The sequence below is a fragment of the Malurus melanocephalus genome, unplaced genomic scaffold (assembly GCF_030028575.1).
Source record: "Malurus melanocephalus ecotype Western Australia unplaced genomic scaffold, MMel_1.1 scaffold_515, whole genome shotgun sequence".
Classification (NCBI taxonomy): domain Eukaryota; kingdom Metazoa; phylum Chordata; class Aves; order Passeriformes; family Maluridae; genus Malurus; species Malurus melanocephalus.
In genome coordinates, this window is record NW_026623747.1 from 131,448 (window position 1) to 148,146 (window position 16,699).

The 16,699-nt window shown below is 64.0% G+C and overlaps 2 protein-coding genes across 2 annotated transcripts in view; one reads left to right on the forward strand and one right to left on the reverse strand.

Annotated features, from left to right (window-relative positions):
* Positions 1-12,764, forward strand: part of SMG6 (SMG6 nonsense mediated mRNA decay factor) — a 103,650-nt gene extending 90,886 nt beyond the window's left edge. Inside the window, exons 15-18 of the mRNA XM_057381543.1 lie at positions 5,429-5,582; positions 8,715-8,926; positions 9,151-9,232; positions 10,717-12,764. Of these exons, the coding sequence (XP_057237526.1) occupies positions 5,429-5,582; positions 8,715-8,926; positions 9,151-9,232; positions 10,717-10,847 (579 nt within the window). The 3' untranslated portion in view covers positions 10,848-12,764. The remainder of the gene's footprint in view (positions 1-5,428; positions 5,583-8,714; positions 8,927-9,150; positions 9,233-10,716) is intronic.
* Positions 12,765-13,047: 283 nt separating this feature from the next.
* HIC1 (HIC ZBTB transcriptional repressor 1) overlaps positions 13,048-16,699 on the reverse strand; it is a 4,284-nt gene continuing 632 nt past the window's right edge. Inside the window, exon 2 of the mRNA XM_057381571.1 lies at positions 13,048-16,477. Coding sequence (XP_057237554.1) covers positions 14,532-16,477 — 1,946 coding nt within the window. The 3' untranslated portion in view covers positions 13,048-14,531. The remainder of the gene's footprint in view (positions 16,478-16,699) is intronic.

A 16,699-nucleotide genomic window follows, 5' to 3' on the forward strand; every position in this document is an offset into this window, starting at 1 on the left:
TCCGTATCGAGGCTCGAAGGTAGAAGTTTGTGCGCGCCGGGAGGGAGGGGCCGCCCCCGCAAGCGAGTCCATTATTGTTGGCAGGTACTTGGGTCACGTTAATGCGAGGAGGAAGAAAGCAAGAGATTGGAGAGATGGGCTGTAAATTAAAGCGGGCCCGAAGCCTCCCAGCCTCCCGTGGCTGTGGAGCGGGGAGGTGTCAGGAAAATTCCCCTCTTCCCAGCGGCTCTCACGGCCGCGGCAAACAGGAACCGCACATGTTCGGGGAGGGCAGCGAGAGGAGCAGCTGCGGCCGGGGCCCCCCGGGATGGCCGCTGCCCATTCTGCGGGGAGAGTGGGGGCTGCCTGATGTTGTCAGGGGTTTTCTCCCCCCGGCCCGCTCCTCCCTTCCTCCCCGGCCGTGCTGGGGCCGACGCTCGCAGGCAGAGAGAGGTCAAAATGAGGGTGTGGGCAGCTTCAGGGGCTGCGCAGCTGAGGGCTGAGGTGCACTTGGAGTCTGAAGGCGCGGGGTGGAGGAGAAGTCCTTGGGGTTTCGGTAAAGTCATCCAGGCCGTAGCTGGCTGGGAATGGCCTGGAGCAGAACATGTGTGCTTGCCCCGGTCCTCTCCCTGCCCGGGTACTGACCACGCAGCTGGAGCAGCTCGGSTGGAAAATGCTGCCGGGGGAGGCCAGCTTGGAGCCAGCTCAGCATCCACCCCCTCCACTTTCCCTCTTAAACTTGACCTTTCTGCACTTCTCAAGAGATTGAGTGTTTCGTGGGACCTGGGGATCTTCTCCCTTCCCTGAAACAGCCTCTCATTCGCTGCCCACCTAGGGAGTGCCAGCTGCTCTCCAAGTCACCCTTTCCTTTTTCTGGGGACAAGCCACAGCTCCATCTGAGTGCAGCAGATGTGGTTCCTGTCCCAGCACACAGGACTTCAGCTCCCCACGCAGCCCTGGGGACTCGGCCCCAGGTGCTGTGGCTGTCTGTTTCTTTCTGTGCCCAAGGAGAGCGCAGTGTCACGGCCTCACCTGGGCCTTGCAGAGTTGTGCTTCTCATGGGTAAAGTCACTGCTTTCTCCCCAGCAGGTTTTCCTGAAGCTTCACTGCTCTCCTTCGGTGCCTATCCTGGCTGGGTGGGTGCAGGACTGTGGCTTGAGCTGCTGGGGGTGCACAGGTCCTGTCAGGATAAATGGCAAATGGGGTCAGCTCCAGCTTTAGAGYGAACTCAGCTCCCTACACAAACACGGACCCCAAAACCATTATTCTTGACTAGAGCAAAGTCAGGTCTCTTTTGTCCCTGATCAGCTCTAAATTTGAGGCACCTCCCTGGCTCCATTGCCAGCCTGCCACTGCCCTCACCGCATGCCCACACTGGGACAGAGCTGGTGACAGCTGGTGACRGCAACGATTCATCAGGACGAGGTGAAAGCCCAGGCACATCCCTGGGTGCTGCTCAGGTATTTGGAGGGATGAGAGGCCAGACAGGCAGGTGGACAAGCAGAGGTGGCAGCGACGCTGCTGGGGCAGGCAGTGCTCTCAATCAGGGCTGTCCCCATCCCACGGCGTGTCCTGCTCCTTGGCCAGCCCTCGGTCCATGCTGTTCAGCGTCCCCTGTCCTTTGTGCCGCCGCCGCGCGCTGGGAGCGGTCGAGTTTCCTGACCGGTTGAAAACATCCCACCTGAAACATAACAGGCTCTTCCTCTGGATGCTGCTATTGTTTTGCTCAGCATTACAGAAGCAGCTCAACCGGGGCGGCCAATTATGACATGTCTTCCCAAAATAGCCGCTCTCCTGTCCCTCCTGAGCCCACGGAACGGCCGCCCCCTTAAGATGCGGCCGCTCCTTTGTGGCGGTGGCGTGAGTAAGTGGCTAAATTTAGCCGTGTCCCATTCACGCTCTCCCTTCCCCGCGGGAACAATGCCGCGGGCGCACACGCGCCGGCACAGCACCTGCCTGGGAGCGGGTCCTGCAGCCTGCGGAAGGCGCACACCCACCCACGGCGGCTCCGCCACGGCGGCGGCCCCGGTGCGCTACCAGGCGCGGGGCACGTTTACTCCCGGGGAAGGCGCTGGGGACGAGCCTCGGGAGGGAGGAAGCCCTCGAGCGGAGAGGCTGGAGGAGGCATTGTTCTCGGCCCTGGAAAATCCGATCCCCGCGGAGCGCGGGGCGATGGAAGCGGGCAGCGGCGCCGGCGTTCGCCGCGGTCGGCGAGCGGCTGGTGGCAGGGGAGAGGTGGTGGCAGGATGGTGGTGGTGGCCCTTCCGGCMTGGCTGAGCAGCGTGACCCCGTGTGACCTGTCCCCAAGGCAGCAGGGCGGTTTTCGGCCTCGCTGCCCATCCTGGCACCACGAGCAGAGGAGCTTTGGGGTGCGTGTACAGAGCTCCAGGCTCCATGTGGAGCCCTCTCCTATTCTGTGCTGGCGGTGGAGACCCTCAGTTCGCCCTGCACAGAGACCCCATCGCTCTGCACAAACTCCTGGCATTTTGGGGACCSGTCCCCTGCCCACGCTGGAAGCCCTCACCCGTGCATGGACTTCCGGGGAATTCCCCAGGTGATCCCAGCTGATGGATGAGCTGGGAATTTGGGACTGCGTGCGCAGGAGTGTCTGCTCTCAGTGCTGCCACCAGCTGGGGCAGCCGGGGGAGCCACCTCCTGCTCCGGCCCCGCTCCTGGAGAAGCCCCCGTGGCCGGAGCGCTGGGATGGGCGGGGGGCTGCGGGTGGGAGCCGCGCTGACACCGCAGCGTGTGGGAGCGAGAGGCGAGCGGGGTGCAGCTGGCAGCCCCGGAGAGGGCAGGGAGCCTCGGCCCTCAGAGGTCCCCTGCCACATCCAGCGCTGTGGGGTCACCCTGCCACTGAGTTGAGCYGAGCCGAGCCTGTTTGTTTAACCCTAATAAGCCACGGTTAAAATCCGGCTGTCCCAAAACTCTWGGGCCAGGGTGGGGCTGTACCTCCGCTGTTCTGTCCTCCCTGTGCTCCCCAGGGTTATTTTCAGACCCCACCTCCCTGCAGGACACACAGGCCACCATCTCCCTGTCCTCCTAACGGGAAACTGAGGCATGCTGGAGCTGGCAGCTCGTTTTTGGCAGCCCTGGAAGCAGAGAGGCCAGGTCCCAGATACGGGCATCCCGATCCAYACCCCATTGCCCCCTTCCTCCCCACGGGCCAGCAGAAGGGTTAAGGCAGAACTGGCCTCCCCGGTCCTGCCGCACATGGGCTCCCTTTCATCTCTGGCGTGGGGCCAGCCAGCGTCCGCATGAATCACAGGCCACTCCTCTCTCCCCCAAACCCCTTGGCCGGAGGCTTCTGCAGCCTTTTACTCACACAAACAAAAATAAATCTCGCTGCCGGCCTCTGAACTCTGCAAAGGCGAGTTTCCCTCTGGCTCCCCGAGCGGCCCGGAGCTGTGCGCGGGGACTTGGCACGCTCCCCGCCGACCTCGCTCTTTCACTCCCGGCGCATCCTGTGTCCTTCTCTCACCGGGCGGCCCGGCGAGCGGAATGGGACGTGACGGCCGGCACAGGCGTTGCTGCCGGCTGCCAGGAATCGGCCGGGTACGGCCCGCSGGAGCCGCCGGGGCAAATGCCACACACGAGGGTAGTGCCCTCCCCGCCGCCACCGCCGTGCCCCCGGCCCGAGGGGGAGGTGAGCGTCCTGCTCACGCTCCCGGGGTCACCTGCACGGGTTGGGGTGAGCCACGGGGCTGAGGTGCTGCATGGGGTCCCCTCCTGCCACCAGCTCTTGCTCACATAGGGCTGTCACTGCTGAGCGCAGACTGCATGGTTTCGCCCCCACTTCCTGCAGCTTCAGGGCCGTTGACCTCTTTGTCCGTCACACCGAGGGACTTGCCACTCTCTGAGTCTCTGCATTGGTCAGTGGGGCCCTTCTCCCATCCATGGAGCAGGGTTTGGTGCCTCCCAGGTCCGAGCATCCCCTCCCACACCCCAAAACCCCATGGAGACACCCCAAAACCCCATGGAGATGCCCCATCTGCCTGTTCTCCTCGTGGCAGGGTTGGTTCTGGATTATTCCTGACTGTGCTACCACACAGCTGTAGCAGAGCACTGGCATGGGGACACTGCTGTGTCCCCTGTGTGATGGGGAAGGCATGTCCCCATGCTGGCATGCAGCTGGCAGGACCTGGCACGCTCCCTGCTTTGCCCATCATCCCTCAGGGTTTGTGGGAGCCACATCCYCAGCGCTGCCAGAAGGAGGGTGGGAGGCACGTGGTGAGGTTCTGGTTGCTGCCTCGCCTGGAGACACTTGTGGGAGGTGGCAGCATCAAGCTGCCTTGATTTAAAGCCAGATGACAACACTTGGAAATGAATTAAAAACCACTTCTTTCCATGGCCACTGCTGGCCCAWGCAGCTCGTCGTTCCAGGGCATCTCCGAGGGTTTGGCATAAGTGAGGGAAGGTTGGGATCCTCACCATGGGCACAATATCGGGCAGGACAGGGTTGGTGGTGACCACGTGTCCCCAGGGCATGTCTGGTGGGTCCCAGCCTGGTCTCAGAAGGGTTTGCAGAGTGGATGTGTTCCACCGCAGCTCTGCTGTGCTCCATGGGTGACCGGTTCCTATTAGAGGCAACAAACATCAGCAAGTCCAGGGAAGCTATTTTTAAGCAGAGGAAGCACTAGAATAGCATCCTGAGTTTTTTAAGCCTGTGACTTGCTGAAGAGCCCAAGTCCTCCGAGAGCCTCGAAAGTCATACGTGAGCTCTGGGGTCCCGCTTTGGCAGCTGCCCGTGGTCAGAGGTCCAGGTGCAGCCCAGAGGGCRGCCAGCAATCCCCAGCAGACCCTCYCCTGTGTCAGTGTGAGCACCTCTGGTCTCTGTGGGTGTGAAGGGCTCGACCAAGGACAGCACTGTGAGCTCTCAGGGCTGGAACCCACCTGGTTTCCCAGCTGGATGGAGTCGGAAAAGGCAAGACATGTGCAGGAGGTGGTGGGGCAGTKAGGGAGCTGCTCAGCCAAGGATCCCCACCCCACAGACTTCTGGCTGCCTGCGTGGGGTGCCTGTGTTAGGAGGCTGCTGGCAGGACTTGTGTGTCCCAAACTGGYTTGTTTTGGCTGTTGCCACCTTGACCTGTTTCCATGTGAAGCCCCAGAACCCCTGCCCTCCCTCCCCTTGGCACKGGTGCAGATGATCCTGGCAGCTGCCAGTCCCACAAATAGGACAATTCCCAAAATATTTTCGTTTTCAAGGCTGGTTGCAGCTCTCCCAGAGCCTGCACAGGGCTGTTTTCCCAGGAGAGTGCTTTCCTGGAGGCTTTTGCCATCCTGCTCACACGTGTACTGTGGGCCTGCAAGAGCTGGTGTTTGGGGTGTGCAGGTGGGGTGGATGCAGCCCCTTCCCAGACCCCTTCAGGCTTATCTTCTGCTCTCAGGGTGCACGGGTCATGGGACTGACATCCTCCTTCCTCACCATGTGTCCTTCCTTCTCCTCCAGGCCGTGCTCAAAGACCAGAGCCAAATGAGGCAGATGGAGCTGGAGATCAGACCTGTCTTTTTGGTCCCGGACACCAATGGTTTCATCGACCACCTCGGCAGCTTGGTCACGCTGCTGGACTGCAGGAAGTTCATCCTGGTGGTGCCCCTGATCGGTGAGTAGGGTCAGAGCTGCGGTGGGGGCTTCCCCTCTCCCCCAGTGTGGTCTGTCCCTGAATTTTGGCTCCCTCTCTCTATGCCCCACGTGCCCAAAGTGCCTGTGTGGTCTRGAGCTGGTCAGCTCATGCCGTGGGACTGGATTTCACCCTGCCCTGTTTCATCCCAGTCGTTGCTGGCATTCCTTCAGGCCCTGTCACCCTGCTGCCTTCCTGCCAGCCTTCTGCCCACAGCACCCAGCAAACTTCTCCYGCTGCATTTGGGGGTGCCAGGGGCCGGGAGAAAGCAGATGGGTGTTAAAGAGGATTTGGAGGGAATCTCAAAGGGAGCAGGGAGGAGGAATTGTTAAACAGTCAGAGCAGATAGCTTATCCCAGCTGAGCTGGGGCTTAKGCGGGCTGAGCAAATGGCCGGCCCCGTGTCCCAGTGTCTCGGAGCTGCTCAAGCCCAGCCCTTCTTTTTATCCTTATAAAGCTCGCAGTAAAACAGCAAGCTGGTTCCCGTTATTGGTAAACACTCACCCTGGCAGATAACGGCCGTGCTGCTGGGTGGTCTCCCWGGGTGGCGGCAGCGTTTGGGTCGGTGCCTTTGCTCCGAGCGTTTGATCGCGCTCCGGGCTGGAGGTGCTGCTCCTCCTCCGGCCACTGGCGCTCYGGCGCCTGGCACGTCCCCGTGTGCCAGCCTGGCACTCACAGGATCCCCGAGGAGAGCCCRGGGAGGAGCGGGGCTGAGCCTTGCAGAGCCCACATCCCATTCACAGTCCCGGGAGGACGGGGAGCGGCCGTGTCCTGTGGGCATTGCAGTGTCCAGGCAGGGAGGTGGCACAGGTGCGCCCTGTGGCATGCGGGGGTGCCACCCTCTGAGCCATTTTGGGGGCTCCTTCTCAACCCCTGATGGCTCTGCCTGCCCCAGAGCCAACATCCAGCTGCTGCCCCTCTCCTCAGGGGGAGCAGCCCAGCTCAGGAGGGGTTCCTGAGGCTGGGGATGGCACCTCTGGGTGGGGAGAGCAGGGCTGGATGCCTGCCCAGCTCAGCACAGGAGCTGCCAAGTTGCTCCGTGGCTTGGCTCTGCAGAAGCCAGGGGAAGGCAGTCGGCAGCACCAGCAGAGCCTGGGAAGCCCTGGGGGCTGTGGAGCACGTTAACACCTGGGAGAGCTGGGGCCTGTCCTGGAGCACTCAGGTGATTGCTGTGAGCCTTCTCCATCCAACCCCAGCCAGGGACAGCAGGAGAGCTGAAAACTCTGGTCCTGTCCCTGTCCAAGATGCTGCTGCCCTCAGCCTGCACAAGGAGCCTGGGCTGCYCTGCCGCAGGCAGGATTGAGCACCTTCAGTGCCTCATCATGTGGGGACAGAGTAACTCATCTCCCACTGCTGCCACGAGCCTCCCAAAAGCATCCCAAAGCCAGCAGCTCCCTGTCCACACCAGCTGTTGGTCACATTCCCCTTCATCCCCCAGGACAGCCATCAGTGTGAGCAGGAGGAAGCCATCCCTGCTAGGGACAGAGGCCTTGGTGCCACATCCCATGGCCAGATGGGCGAGAGGCAGAGTGCCCTTCCCCCTGCACCGCTCCCTGCTCCTCCCGGGGATGCAGCAAGGGGTTAAGCGCTTGGCTTCTCGTTGGGTTTRTTTCTCTTGCTCTTTAACCTGCTCCGTGCTCCTTGAGCCTGACCCCGCCATGGAGAAGCCAGGCCTGGTGCAGAAGCACAAACAAGCCTCCCCTTTGAAGCCTGTTTAGCTTGGAAGCAGGAAGGCGGATTTCGGGAGGGAATACCAGCTTTTCCTGTTTGATGTTCCGTTCTTGCACGGCTCCCCCCACCCCGGGCCCGGCCGTGCATTGTGTGGAAATGGCAGCATCAGGTCGGTAGCAAGAAGAGTCTCCAGCCAGGGAAGAGCAAAGCAGCTCCACGCAGATTTAATTGGAATACCCAGACAGTGAGTGCCAGTCTCACCATGGAACAGAGCGATCACGCAGGCTCCCCGGGCAGTGATTCACAGCACTGGGGAGAGGCCTCAGACCCCGAGCTCTCTCCCCGAACCCCCCAAGGAATGCATAGTTCCCACTTGAACTCAGGACTTGGCTCCAAGCTCGGAAACAATCTTCAGAAATGAAGCCATGGCTGAAACACACACACACACACACACACACACACAGAGGCAGCGCCGAGGCTCCCTCGCACACACGTGCACACCAGCTCCGTGCACACGCACCAGCACAGCCAGGGCACGCTTGTTTGCACATCTGGATGTGCACAATTGGTGTGCCCAGCCCTGCTGCCAGCTGTGAGGCCRGGCCTGCAAGGGCACATGTCCAGATGTGCACACGAGCACCATCGCTCGCACACGTGGAGCAGCTCCTCCGTCACCCCCAGCCACCCGAGGGTCGGTCCCCCTGGAGCTCTGGGGTGCCTTGGGCTCACAGGGCTGGAATTCCCAACCACTTGGCAGCAGTACAAGAGGTTCCAGTCGAGGTGAACAGGCTGGGAATCCACCTGGATTCCGAGCTCGTCTCGAGGCGGGACAGATGCGCAGAGCCAGGTGGGTGAGGTGTTGAAAGGAGCGCGTTCCCTGCCAGGAGCACGGGGCGGTGGCTTCAGGTGGGAAAACAGGGATTTGTGTGGGGGGAAATAGTGCCAGGGTGGGAACTGCCTGCTTCCTGTTCCCACGTGCAGCCCCGCAGCGCAGAGCCAGGCAGTGCCACAGGGACGGGAGGCACGGTGCCACCGGCCACCGCTGCGCTCGGAGATAGAGGAGCAGGATGCAGGAGGTCAGGGTTTCCTGACAGCCCCGGGCACGGACGTGCTGTTGGCCACGGTGCAGGAAGGTGGGGTGGAGGACACGGCGGTGCTCCCCAGCGTTGGGCAGAGCAGTTGCCCTCACCAGTCAYGCTGTGGGGGCGAGGTGCCTTTGCTCTGGGGCTGAGCCAGGTGACCCCACGGAGGTGGAAGGCAGCAAAGCTTTTCCAGACCCGCAGCCAAGTCCAGGAGCGCTGGGACGCTGCRGCAGCTGAACCCAGATTTCCTGAGCCAGCTCCCAGTGCCCCGGCCCCGAGGCCTTGGCAACTTGCGTGCTCCAGCAGCAGGTCATGGGAGCACCTTGTCCCATAGTAACTGTACCTCCTCTTCCTGTTTGAAGTGATAAACGAGCTGGATGGCCTGGCCAAGGGCCCAGAGATGGAGCACCGGGCTGCAGGCTATGCCCGCCAAGTGCAGGAGAGAGCCAGGAAGTCCATCGAGTTCCTGGAGGAGCGATTCGAGAGCCGGGACAACTGTTTGAGGGCTCTGACCAGCCGAGGCAACGAGCTGGAGTCCATCTCCTTCCGCAGTGAGGACACCACTGGCCAGCAGGTGAGGAGCATCCTGGACACCGAGGGCTGGGAGCGTTTTGCCACCACCTCCTCGGGGTAAAACAGGGACCCTGGGGTGTGTGAGCTGTGGGCAGGGGGAAGCTCTGTTCCCGCACACGAGCAGACTTTCAGAGCCGAGGTGGTGCAGGTGGTGGGGTGCAAAGTCAGGGTGATGGGGGTGCAAAGTTTTCCCTGCCAAGGGTAACCTCACCCTTTCTTTTCCAGGGAAACAACGAYGACCTGATCCTGTCCTGCTGCCTCCACTATTGCAATGACAAGGCCAAGGATTTCATGCCCTCCAACAAAGGTGGGACATCCTCACATCCCCTTTGTCCCTTCTCTGTCGCATTCCACGGGCTCCTCCTGTTTCTCTTTCATGGCCCTTGGATCTGTCCTCTCCCGCATTTTGCCTCTTTCAACACCAAGGTGCCACCTCCTGCCTCCGGTCAGCCCYAGGCTGTGGCACTCCCACCTCATTGCCAAATGTCACTTCACTGCACCTAGGGATTGCCCCAGCCTGTGACAAACCCACCATAAACATCCACAGAACCATTTCTGTGGTGACAAAGGACCAGAAAACACCTTCTCCCCACGACCCCTGATGTTTTCTGTCCAGGACTCYTTTTCCTCTGGATTCCTGGTTGGCATCAGCCATGTGTGCTGGGACCAGACAGCCCTCAGGCTGTTGCCAGGGCGGCAGGGATGGGAATCGCATCAGCAGCTGCCCAAGGAATCAACCCGCATTTGTCAGCGCGAATTCTTAGCAGCTTAACTTGTCAGATTCACAGAGAAACCGTCACCAAATGTTTATGTGCAAATGATGCTGAATTTTGAAATCATGTGGATTACRGGGAATGGGGCCTGACAAGCTGACAGCCTCTGGTTTGTAACAAGGAGGCGCGTCACCAGCCCRGAGCAGAGGATGTTTATTGTTACACATTTCTTAAAGTGTCCGCGCWGAACCTCCCGGTCCCACTTGAGGCAGCTCCCAATCCCTGAGCCCCCAATTCCCTCGATCCCAGCCCGGGCTCGCTGTCCCCAGCCCCGACACCGTGACCATAGCCCGCGTTCCTGGCCACCCTCCCCTTCCCCTCGTCCTGCCGCTCCCTATGCAGCCAATCTGGGCCCATGTTGGGCTCCCATAAACTCTGTTTTTTCCATTCCCGTCCTGGCTCGGAGGCACTGTGTTTCCTGTGCTCATAGGAACAGTACTCTGGTCACAGGACCCAGCTGCTTACACACAGCCCATATGCTTCCCCTGCCTCGCACACACGTAAGCGTGGCTCCCACATCCCAGCCCTGCGCGTTGCGTGCGGGGCAGCTCATCCATCTGGGGGCAAGATCCCTCGGGTTGTTTCTCAGCCATCAGCTCTTGGTGTCTGTGTGAGCCCCCGCCAGAAACGCCTCGGTGTCAGCGGCGACTCCAAAAAAGCTTCACAAAAAATAAGGGGTGGCTTCAGATCTCATAATGAGATCAACAGAATAATAGCACCAGCTTCCTGCTGGAGCCAGGGTCGCGGGCCGTCTTCCTGGCCTGGGTCAGGCTGGGACCTTCTCTTCCCAGCCTGTGGCCATTCCAGCACCCCGTGTGGGCAGCGGGCAGGGATCACAAACCATCCCTGGGCAGCACAGAACGAAGAGCAGACAGCCTTTGGGATGCAGGGCTGTCTCTGAGGCCCACCAGGAAGCCTTGGCTGGGAGCAGGGAGTAGGGTGGACACAGGGTGGGATGGGGGTAACACCTGGGGCAGGTGTGAGTTTGACGGCGCTCTCCCCGTGTGTCTCGTTGCAGACGATCCCATCCGTTTGCTCAGGGAAGTGGTTCTGCTGACGGACGACCGGAACCTGCGAGTCAAAGCGCTGACCCGCAACGTGCCGGTGCGGGACATCCCCACCTTCCTCAAGTGGGCCCAGGAGGGCTGAGGGGGCCGAGCGGGGCCCAGCGCCCCTGAGCGAGTCACGCAGCCCCTTAYGGCGGGAGCCCGGCTCCAGCGGCGCCACGGCCGCGCCGCCGCCAGCCCACCACGAACAATAAACGCCACGTCTTCAACCCACCCCGGAATGGCCGTGCTGCGAAGGGCCCCCCGAGGGCAGGCCAGCTGGGAAGGTCATTGCTGTGGATGGTTCACGTGGAGGCTGGGCCGGTGAGGGCCCCGCCGGCCTTTGGGCAGCGCCAGCGCGGAGCCGAGAGCCCCGCTGGCGAGGGGAGCTTTGGGTGAGCCCCGTGCTGCATCACCGGCCTTTCGCTTGGTTTGCTTGGGTGCAGAGAGCTCGAGTCACGCCTCGGTGGCTCTTTGGGTTTGTAGGCTGCGTAGGGCAGAGATCGGGAACATGCCGGCGCAGACTTTGGGTTCGCTTAGTCCAGCCTGTACCCCTTGGAGAGGCCGTGGACTTTGAGGGCAGGTTTCYCCCTGCCCCAACCTGTTTGTCCTGCGTGGCCACACAGCCCCAGGTCCCCGTCCCCTTCCCCACCGTGTGCTGCCCCTCGCAGGGATGCTGCTTGCAGAGGGGTTTGTCCTTCCCCTGCTGCGGGGTTTGCTTGTTTTGTTTTTTCAGCATAGGTTAGTTTCCAGGTGTGTGCCCTGCCTGCTTTGCCGGGGGAGGCTTTGAACACCCCCACAGCTGCTTTGTCCCATTCCCCTGCCYGCCCCAGCCATTACTTGCCCCTTGCCTTCTCCCCCAAGCCCCTTTTTCCCACCCTGCYGCCTTTAGGCATGCTTTTGACCTGAGACTCAGCGTGAGGCAAACAGAATTCCCCAAGGACCCCAGGACCGGCTGTCCCATGGCTACTGTGTGTCCTCACATTGCCACAGGCCCCTCTTCCTTGTGGGATCTGGCTTCTGCCTGTGGCTGCAGAGTCAGAGAGAGCCACAGAAATGCCCAGCCCCGCTATTCACCCAGCTGAGAGGGTCCCCTCCCAATCTGCTCCAGGGATGGAGCCGTTGCCTCGTCCCTGGGTCATTCYGCACTGGCATTTGGGGTTGGGGTGCTGCAAAGCTTTCCCCGCCCCACACTGTCCCACCAAGTGTCCCGTCCCCAGTGACACACCAACACAGAAGCTAAGAGGGAGCATTAACCCCTGAACCTGGAGCTCTGTCCAGTCCCAGTCCTGTGGGCCGAGGGTGGGAGCAGCCCCGAGGCCGCCCCCGGTCCCGCTGGGGCGCCGCAGCCGTGGGAGGGAAGTGTCAGAGGTGGCGGAGGAAGCAGCAGGACGGAGCCCAGCGTTTTCCTTTCCTGTGTGGGTGGCTGGGACCCGGTGTCTGCATCAGGAAGCCCAGTGACCCCTGTGCCAGCTGTCCGGCCCCACGGCCAGGGTCAGCACGGGGCCGGAGCCTGAGCAGCGCGATGGACACTCGGGGTTGTGCTGGATGAGCTGTGCCAGAGCGCTGCCCAACCTGAGGCATTGGGCACAGGGTCTGTGTTTCAACCCACAGAGATTTTGGGGTGCCCAGGGCTGCTGTGGGGCACACAGAGCTGTCAGCACAGCCCCCACGCCCCAGTTCCCCACCCTGGCTGCCAGCTTTGCAGAGACTTTGCCTTCTCCTCCGCACCGGGTGTGTTTCAATGTTTGTTTTCCGACGGCGCTGCCCCAGAGCTGCTTTCCGAGGCTCCTCCCGAGGTACCACCAGCCCGAGGGCCCTGCGGCTCTGCCAGACGTGTCACAGGCTCGGCAGTGGGACAGTTTTGGTGCCACCAGACCAGCTGGCACAACGCAAGCAGAGCTTGAGYGCCTGGAGCCAACCCTGGCAGGCTGCTGGGGGCCGTATCTTGGGGCAGCGCCCACCTTCGGGCTGTTTTGTTAAGTTGGTTTTAATAATTTTTAGTATTAAACATGTGTCAGTGCAGTGTGGTGTGTCATTTGCTGTCAGCGGGCGAGTTTGGGGTGGGGGACACCAGGGAGGGATGACACTGGGACACCTTGAAAAGGTGACAGCAGCTCTGTCCCACCTRCAGCTGCTGCTGCCCCTGGGCTCAGGGGGTCTGGGCAAACCAAATGCACAACAAAGCCCCTCGGGTCCCCTCCCTGCAGTTCTGCACCCACCGCACCCCCAGAATCACCCAGTCCTGCTCTGCACCAGCCAGGCCCCTCCCGAGAGAAGAACGCGAGGCCACGCGTGTTAATGTCACTTTATTGCTCATTCCGTTTCGACTATAGAAAAAAAAAAGGGCGAGAAGCCCGTGTACAAATTGGACGTGATACAGRGGGGGCCGGGGCCCCGCTGGGCGCTGCCAGCTGTGCTTTGGGTGCTGTCGCTGCCGCCAGTCACCCCACGGCAGCTCCGGGGGWCACGGCCGGCCCTGGGGACCGGCACAGCCCCGGGAGGCTCGGGGRGCAGCCGGGCAGGAGCGGCCAGCTCGGGCTAAGGCACAGTGGCTGCGAGGCCGGGGACAGGCGCTGCCCGGAGCCTCGTGTGCAAAGGAGAGGAGGGGGCTCGGGAGGGGGGAGAAGCTTCACATTAGCCCCAACGGAGGGGTCAGGGCACGGGCCGGGGGGGTCCAGGCGGGGGGGACTCAGCCCACACCGAGCAGAAGGTGGGAGAGGGGGTGCGGTGGCGGCAGGAGGTGCCCGGGGGGCACTCGGCCCCAGGTCACACGCACCCCCCGGGCTCTCCCCCTCCCGCAGCCCCTGCCCACCTCCCGTAGCTGACAAACCAGAGACCGCTTTGTCTTTGTCGTGGACCCCCCGGCCCGGCCCGGCCGCGCTGGAGACGGGCGTCTTTGGCAAAAATAAAAAAATAAAAAAATAATCAAGGCGAGTGGCCGCCCGAGGGCAAAGCCGCCGGGTCCCGGGGCTCCGCCGGGTGCCCCGGGCATCCCTGATGGCGAGCCAGGGCCCAGGGGCTCAGTCTGGGACAGGCCCTGCCCCACCTCCCAGCAGCACCGGGAGCAGCTGGCCGAGCCCCGGGGCTCGGGACGGGAGGTCAGTGCTGGCTCGGGGCGAGGAGCATCGCCATTCCCCCGCCCCCCGGCACGGACGTGACCGCCGCTCCCCGTCCCGCGCCGGCTGCTCGGACCGCACCGTCCCCTCCGTCAGTCTGTCCCCGAGCCCCCGGCCTGGCCCGGGGGGTGGTCGGGCACAACCCCCGGCTCAGCGCTGGCGGCTCCCGCTCGGGACGGAGGCGTCGCTCCGGCCACGACGGAGAAACTACTCACGGCCCGCGGCGGTCGGGGCGGCACAGTCCGGGTCCCGGCGGGTCCCACCGTGGGGCCGGAGCGGGGCGGCGGCTGCCGAGGGCTCCCGGGGGCAGCCCTGAGGTAAGGAGCGGGCTCATGTCCTCCAAAGCCTCAGGCGCAGCCCGGCCYCGCAGCTTGCGCGTCGCTCCCGCCCGGTGCCGGGGTCCCGGCGSCCCCCACGGCAAGGGCCGGACGTGCCGCGGGGTCAGTCCCTGATTTATCGGCCTCTCCCGGGCGAGCCGGRCCGCTGCTGGCGGGACACGCCGTCCATCCATCCCGGAGCAGCTTTCGCGGGACCTTCGCTACGAGCGAGTTCTCCGGGGCCATCGGCAGCGCCAGGGGACGAGCACTCACCGCCTCTCGYCCCCCCCAGCTCCACACGGGGCAGCGAGGGGAGCCCAGCGGACCCCCGGCCCCCSGGCCAGGCCGGCGCTAGGGGGGCGAGTATCGCTCTATGGTCCGGGCGGCCTCGGCGTGGAGGTGCGGGGCCTGCGCCAGCACCTCGGCCGCCTTGTCCTGGCTCAGCCCCAGGTGCTCGGCCGTGAACTTGGCCAGGGGGTAGAGGCTCTCCATGGCCTTGGGGTCGCTGAGGAAGTGCGAGGTGTGGGAGAACAGCTCGGCCGCCTTCTCCTGCTTGAGCCCCAGCTGGTCGGCGGTGAGGCGGGCCATGGCGTAGACGCTGTCGGGGAAGTCCAGCTTGGCTTTGCCGTCGGGGCCGGCCGCGTGCATCTTCATGTGGCTGATGAGGTTGCGCTGCTGGGCGAACTTTCCGCCGCACACCTGGCACTCGTAGGGCTTCTCGCCCGAATGGATGCGCATGTGCTCGGTCAGGCGGTACTGGCGGGTGAAGCGCATCCCGCAGGCGTCGCAGGCGAAGGGCTTCAGGCCGAGGTGGCTGCGCATGTGGCGGGTCATGGTGCCGCGCTGCGTGAACTTCTTGCCGCAGATGGTGCAGGGGTAGGGGCGCGTCAGCCAGTGCGTCTTCTCGTGCTGCCGCAGCGTGGCCGGGTCCTTGTAGGACTTGTCGCAGGAGGAGCAGCGGTAAGGCCKCAAGATGTCACCCAGCCCCGGGCCGCCTTTGTCCAGGAAGGGCACGGCCTGCTCGGCCGCMGCCTTGTGATAGAGCTCCTCTTCGTTGTGGGCYTCCACGTGGGCGTTGAGCTGCTCGGAGCTGGGGAAGCCCTTGCCGCAGGGGATGCACACGTACAGGTTGTCGCCCAGGCTCTCGGGCTCGTAGCCCAGGTGRTTGCAGTAGCGGTCCAGCGCGTCCCCGGGCGAGGGACCCTCGCTGCTGCCCGTCTCCTCGCTCGTGCTGTTGTCGGGCTCCAGGTCGTTGCTCTCCACGCTGGGGTAGCGGGGCTGCGGCGCCGCGGGCGGCGATTCGGCCTTCTCCTCCCGCTCCAGCTCCTTCTCCGCCTCCCCCTCGTCCAGGTAGGGGCCCAGGGGCTCGTGCTTCATCCAGCGGTACATCAGCTCACGCCCGTCAGCACGGGGCAGCGGGGGCTCGGGGCAGGGCGGCGTGCTGCGGAAGGGGTCGGGGGCGTGGGGGTGGCCCCCCGGCTCGCCRCCCGGCGGGGAGTCCTTGTAGGCAGCGGCGTGGCCGGCCAGGAGACCGGCACCGACGGGGGGGCTGTCGTGCCGTGGGGGCAGCGAGGGCTCGCGGGGCTCGCTGGGCAGCAGGCGGTCGGTGGGCAGGAGCTGGGCGGAGGGGCCGGTGGGGCTCTTCTTGGAGAGGTCGAGGCCGCAGGGCGGCGAGCAGTGGCGCTCGGGCGGGCACAGCCCGTGGGGGTGCAGCGGGGCGCCCTGGGCGGCCGAGGCGTACAGCTCCCCGCACTGCGTGTTGAGCGGCGCCGCCGGCTCCACGGGCGGCAGGTCCACGGGCCGCGGCGTCCCCGAGTAGCACGCCTGGATGACCGGCGTGGCGGCCCGCAGCCCGCGGCCCAGCTTGTAGGGCGCGTAGCCCCCGCGCAGGTGGCAGTACTTGCCGCTGCGCTTCAGCTTCTTCTTGCACAGGGCCACCAAGCCGGGGATCTGGAGGTAGCTGGCGGCGGCCAGCACGGCGCCCAGGCTCTGCTCGCTGCCCGGCTCGCACTCGGCCAGGCGGCCGGTGTAGATGAAGTCGAGGATGAGGCGAAAGATGCCGGGGCTCACCATCTCATGGTCCAGGTTGAGCAGGTTGTCGTGGACCACCAGCGACTTGAGGTAGGCGCTGCTGGCGGCCAGGATGTTCTTGTGCGCGCGGAAAAGCGCGTTCTGCACCACGATGATCACGTCGCACAGGAAGCCCTTGGTGCGCTGCGTGTTCAGCTGCAGCAGCAGCTGCCGCGAGTGGCTCGGCACCTCCATGGCGTCCAGCATCCCGCTCCTCGCCCGCCGCCCTGCAACACACCGGCCGCCCCGTCAGCGCCGTGCCCGGCCCCGCATCCCCGCCGCCACTCGCGGGGGGCTCGACGGGTCGGGGGCTTCACCCACGCTTGGGGTGGGCGGCGCGGGGGGGTCGCGTCTCAGCCCCACGCACCGCAGCGTCCCGGCCGCTCTGCGCGGCCGCCCGGCCGGTGCCACCGCTTATATCGGGGCTCGTTTCTCGGCGGGTCGGGGGG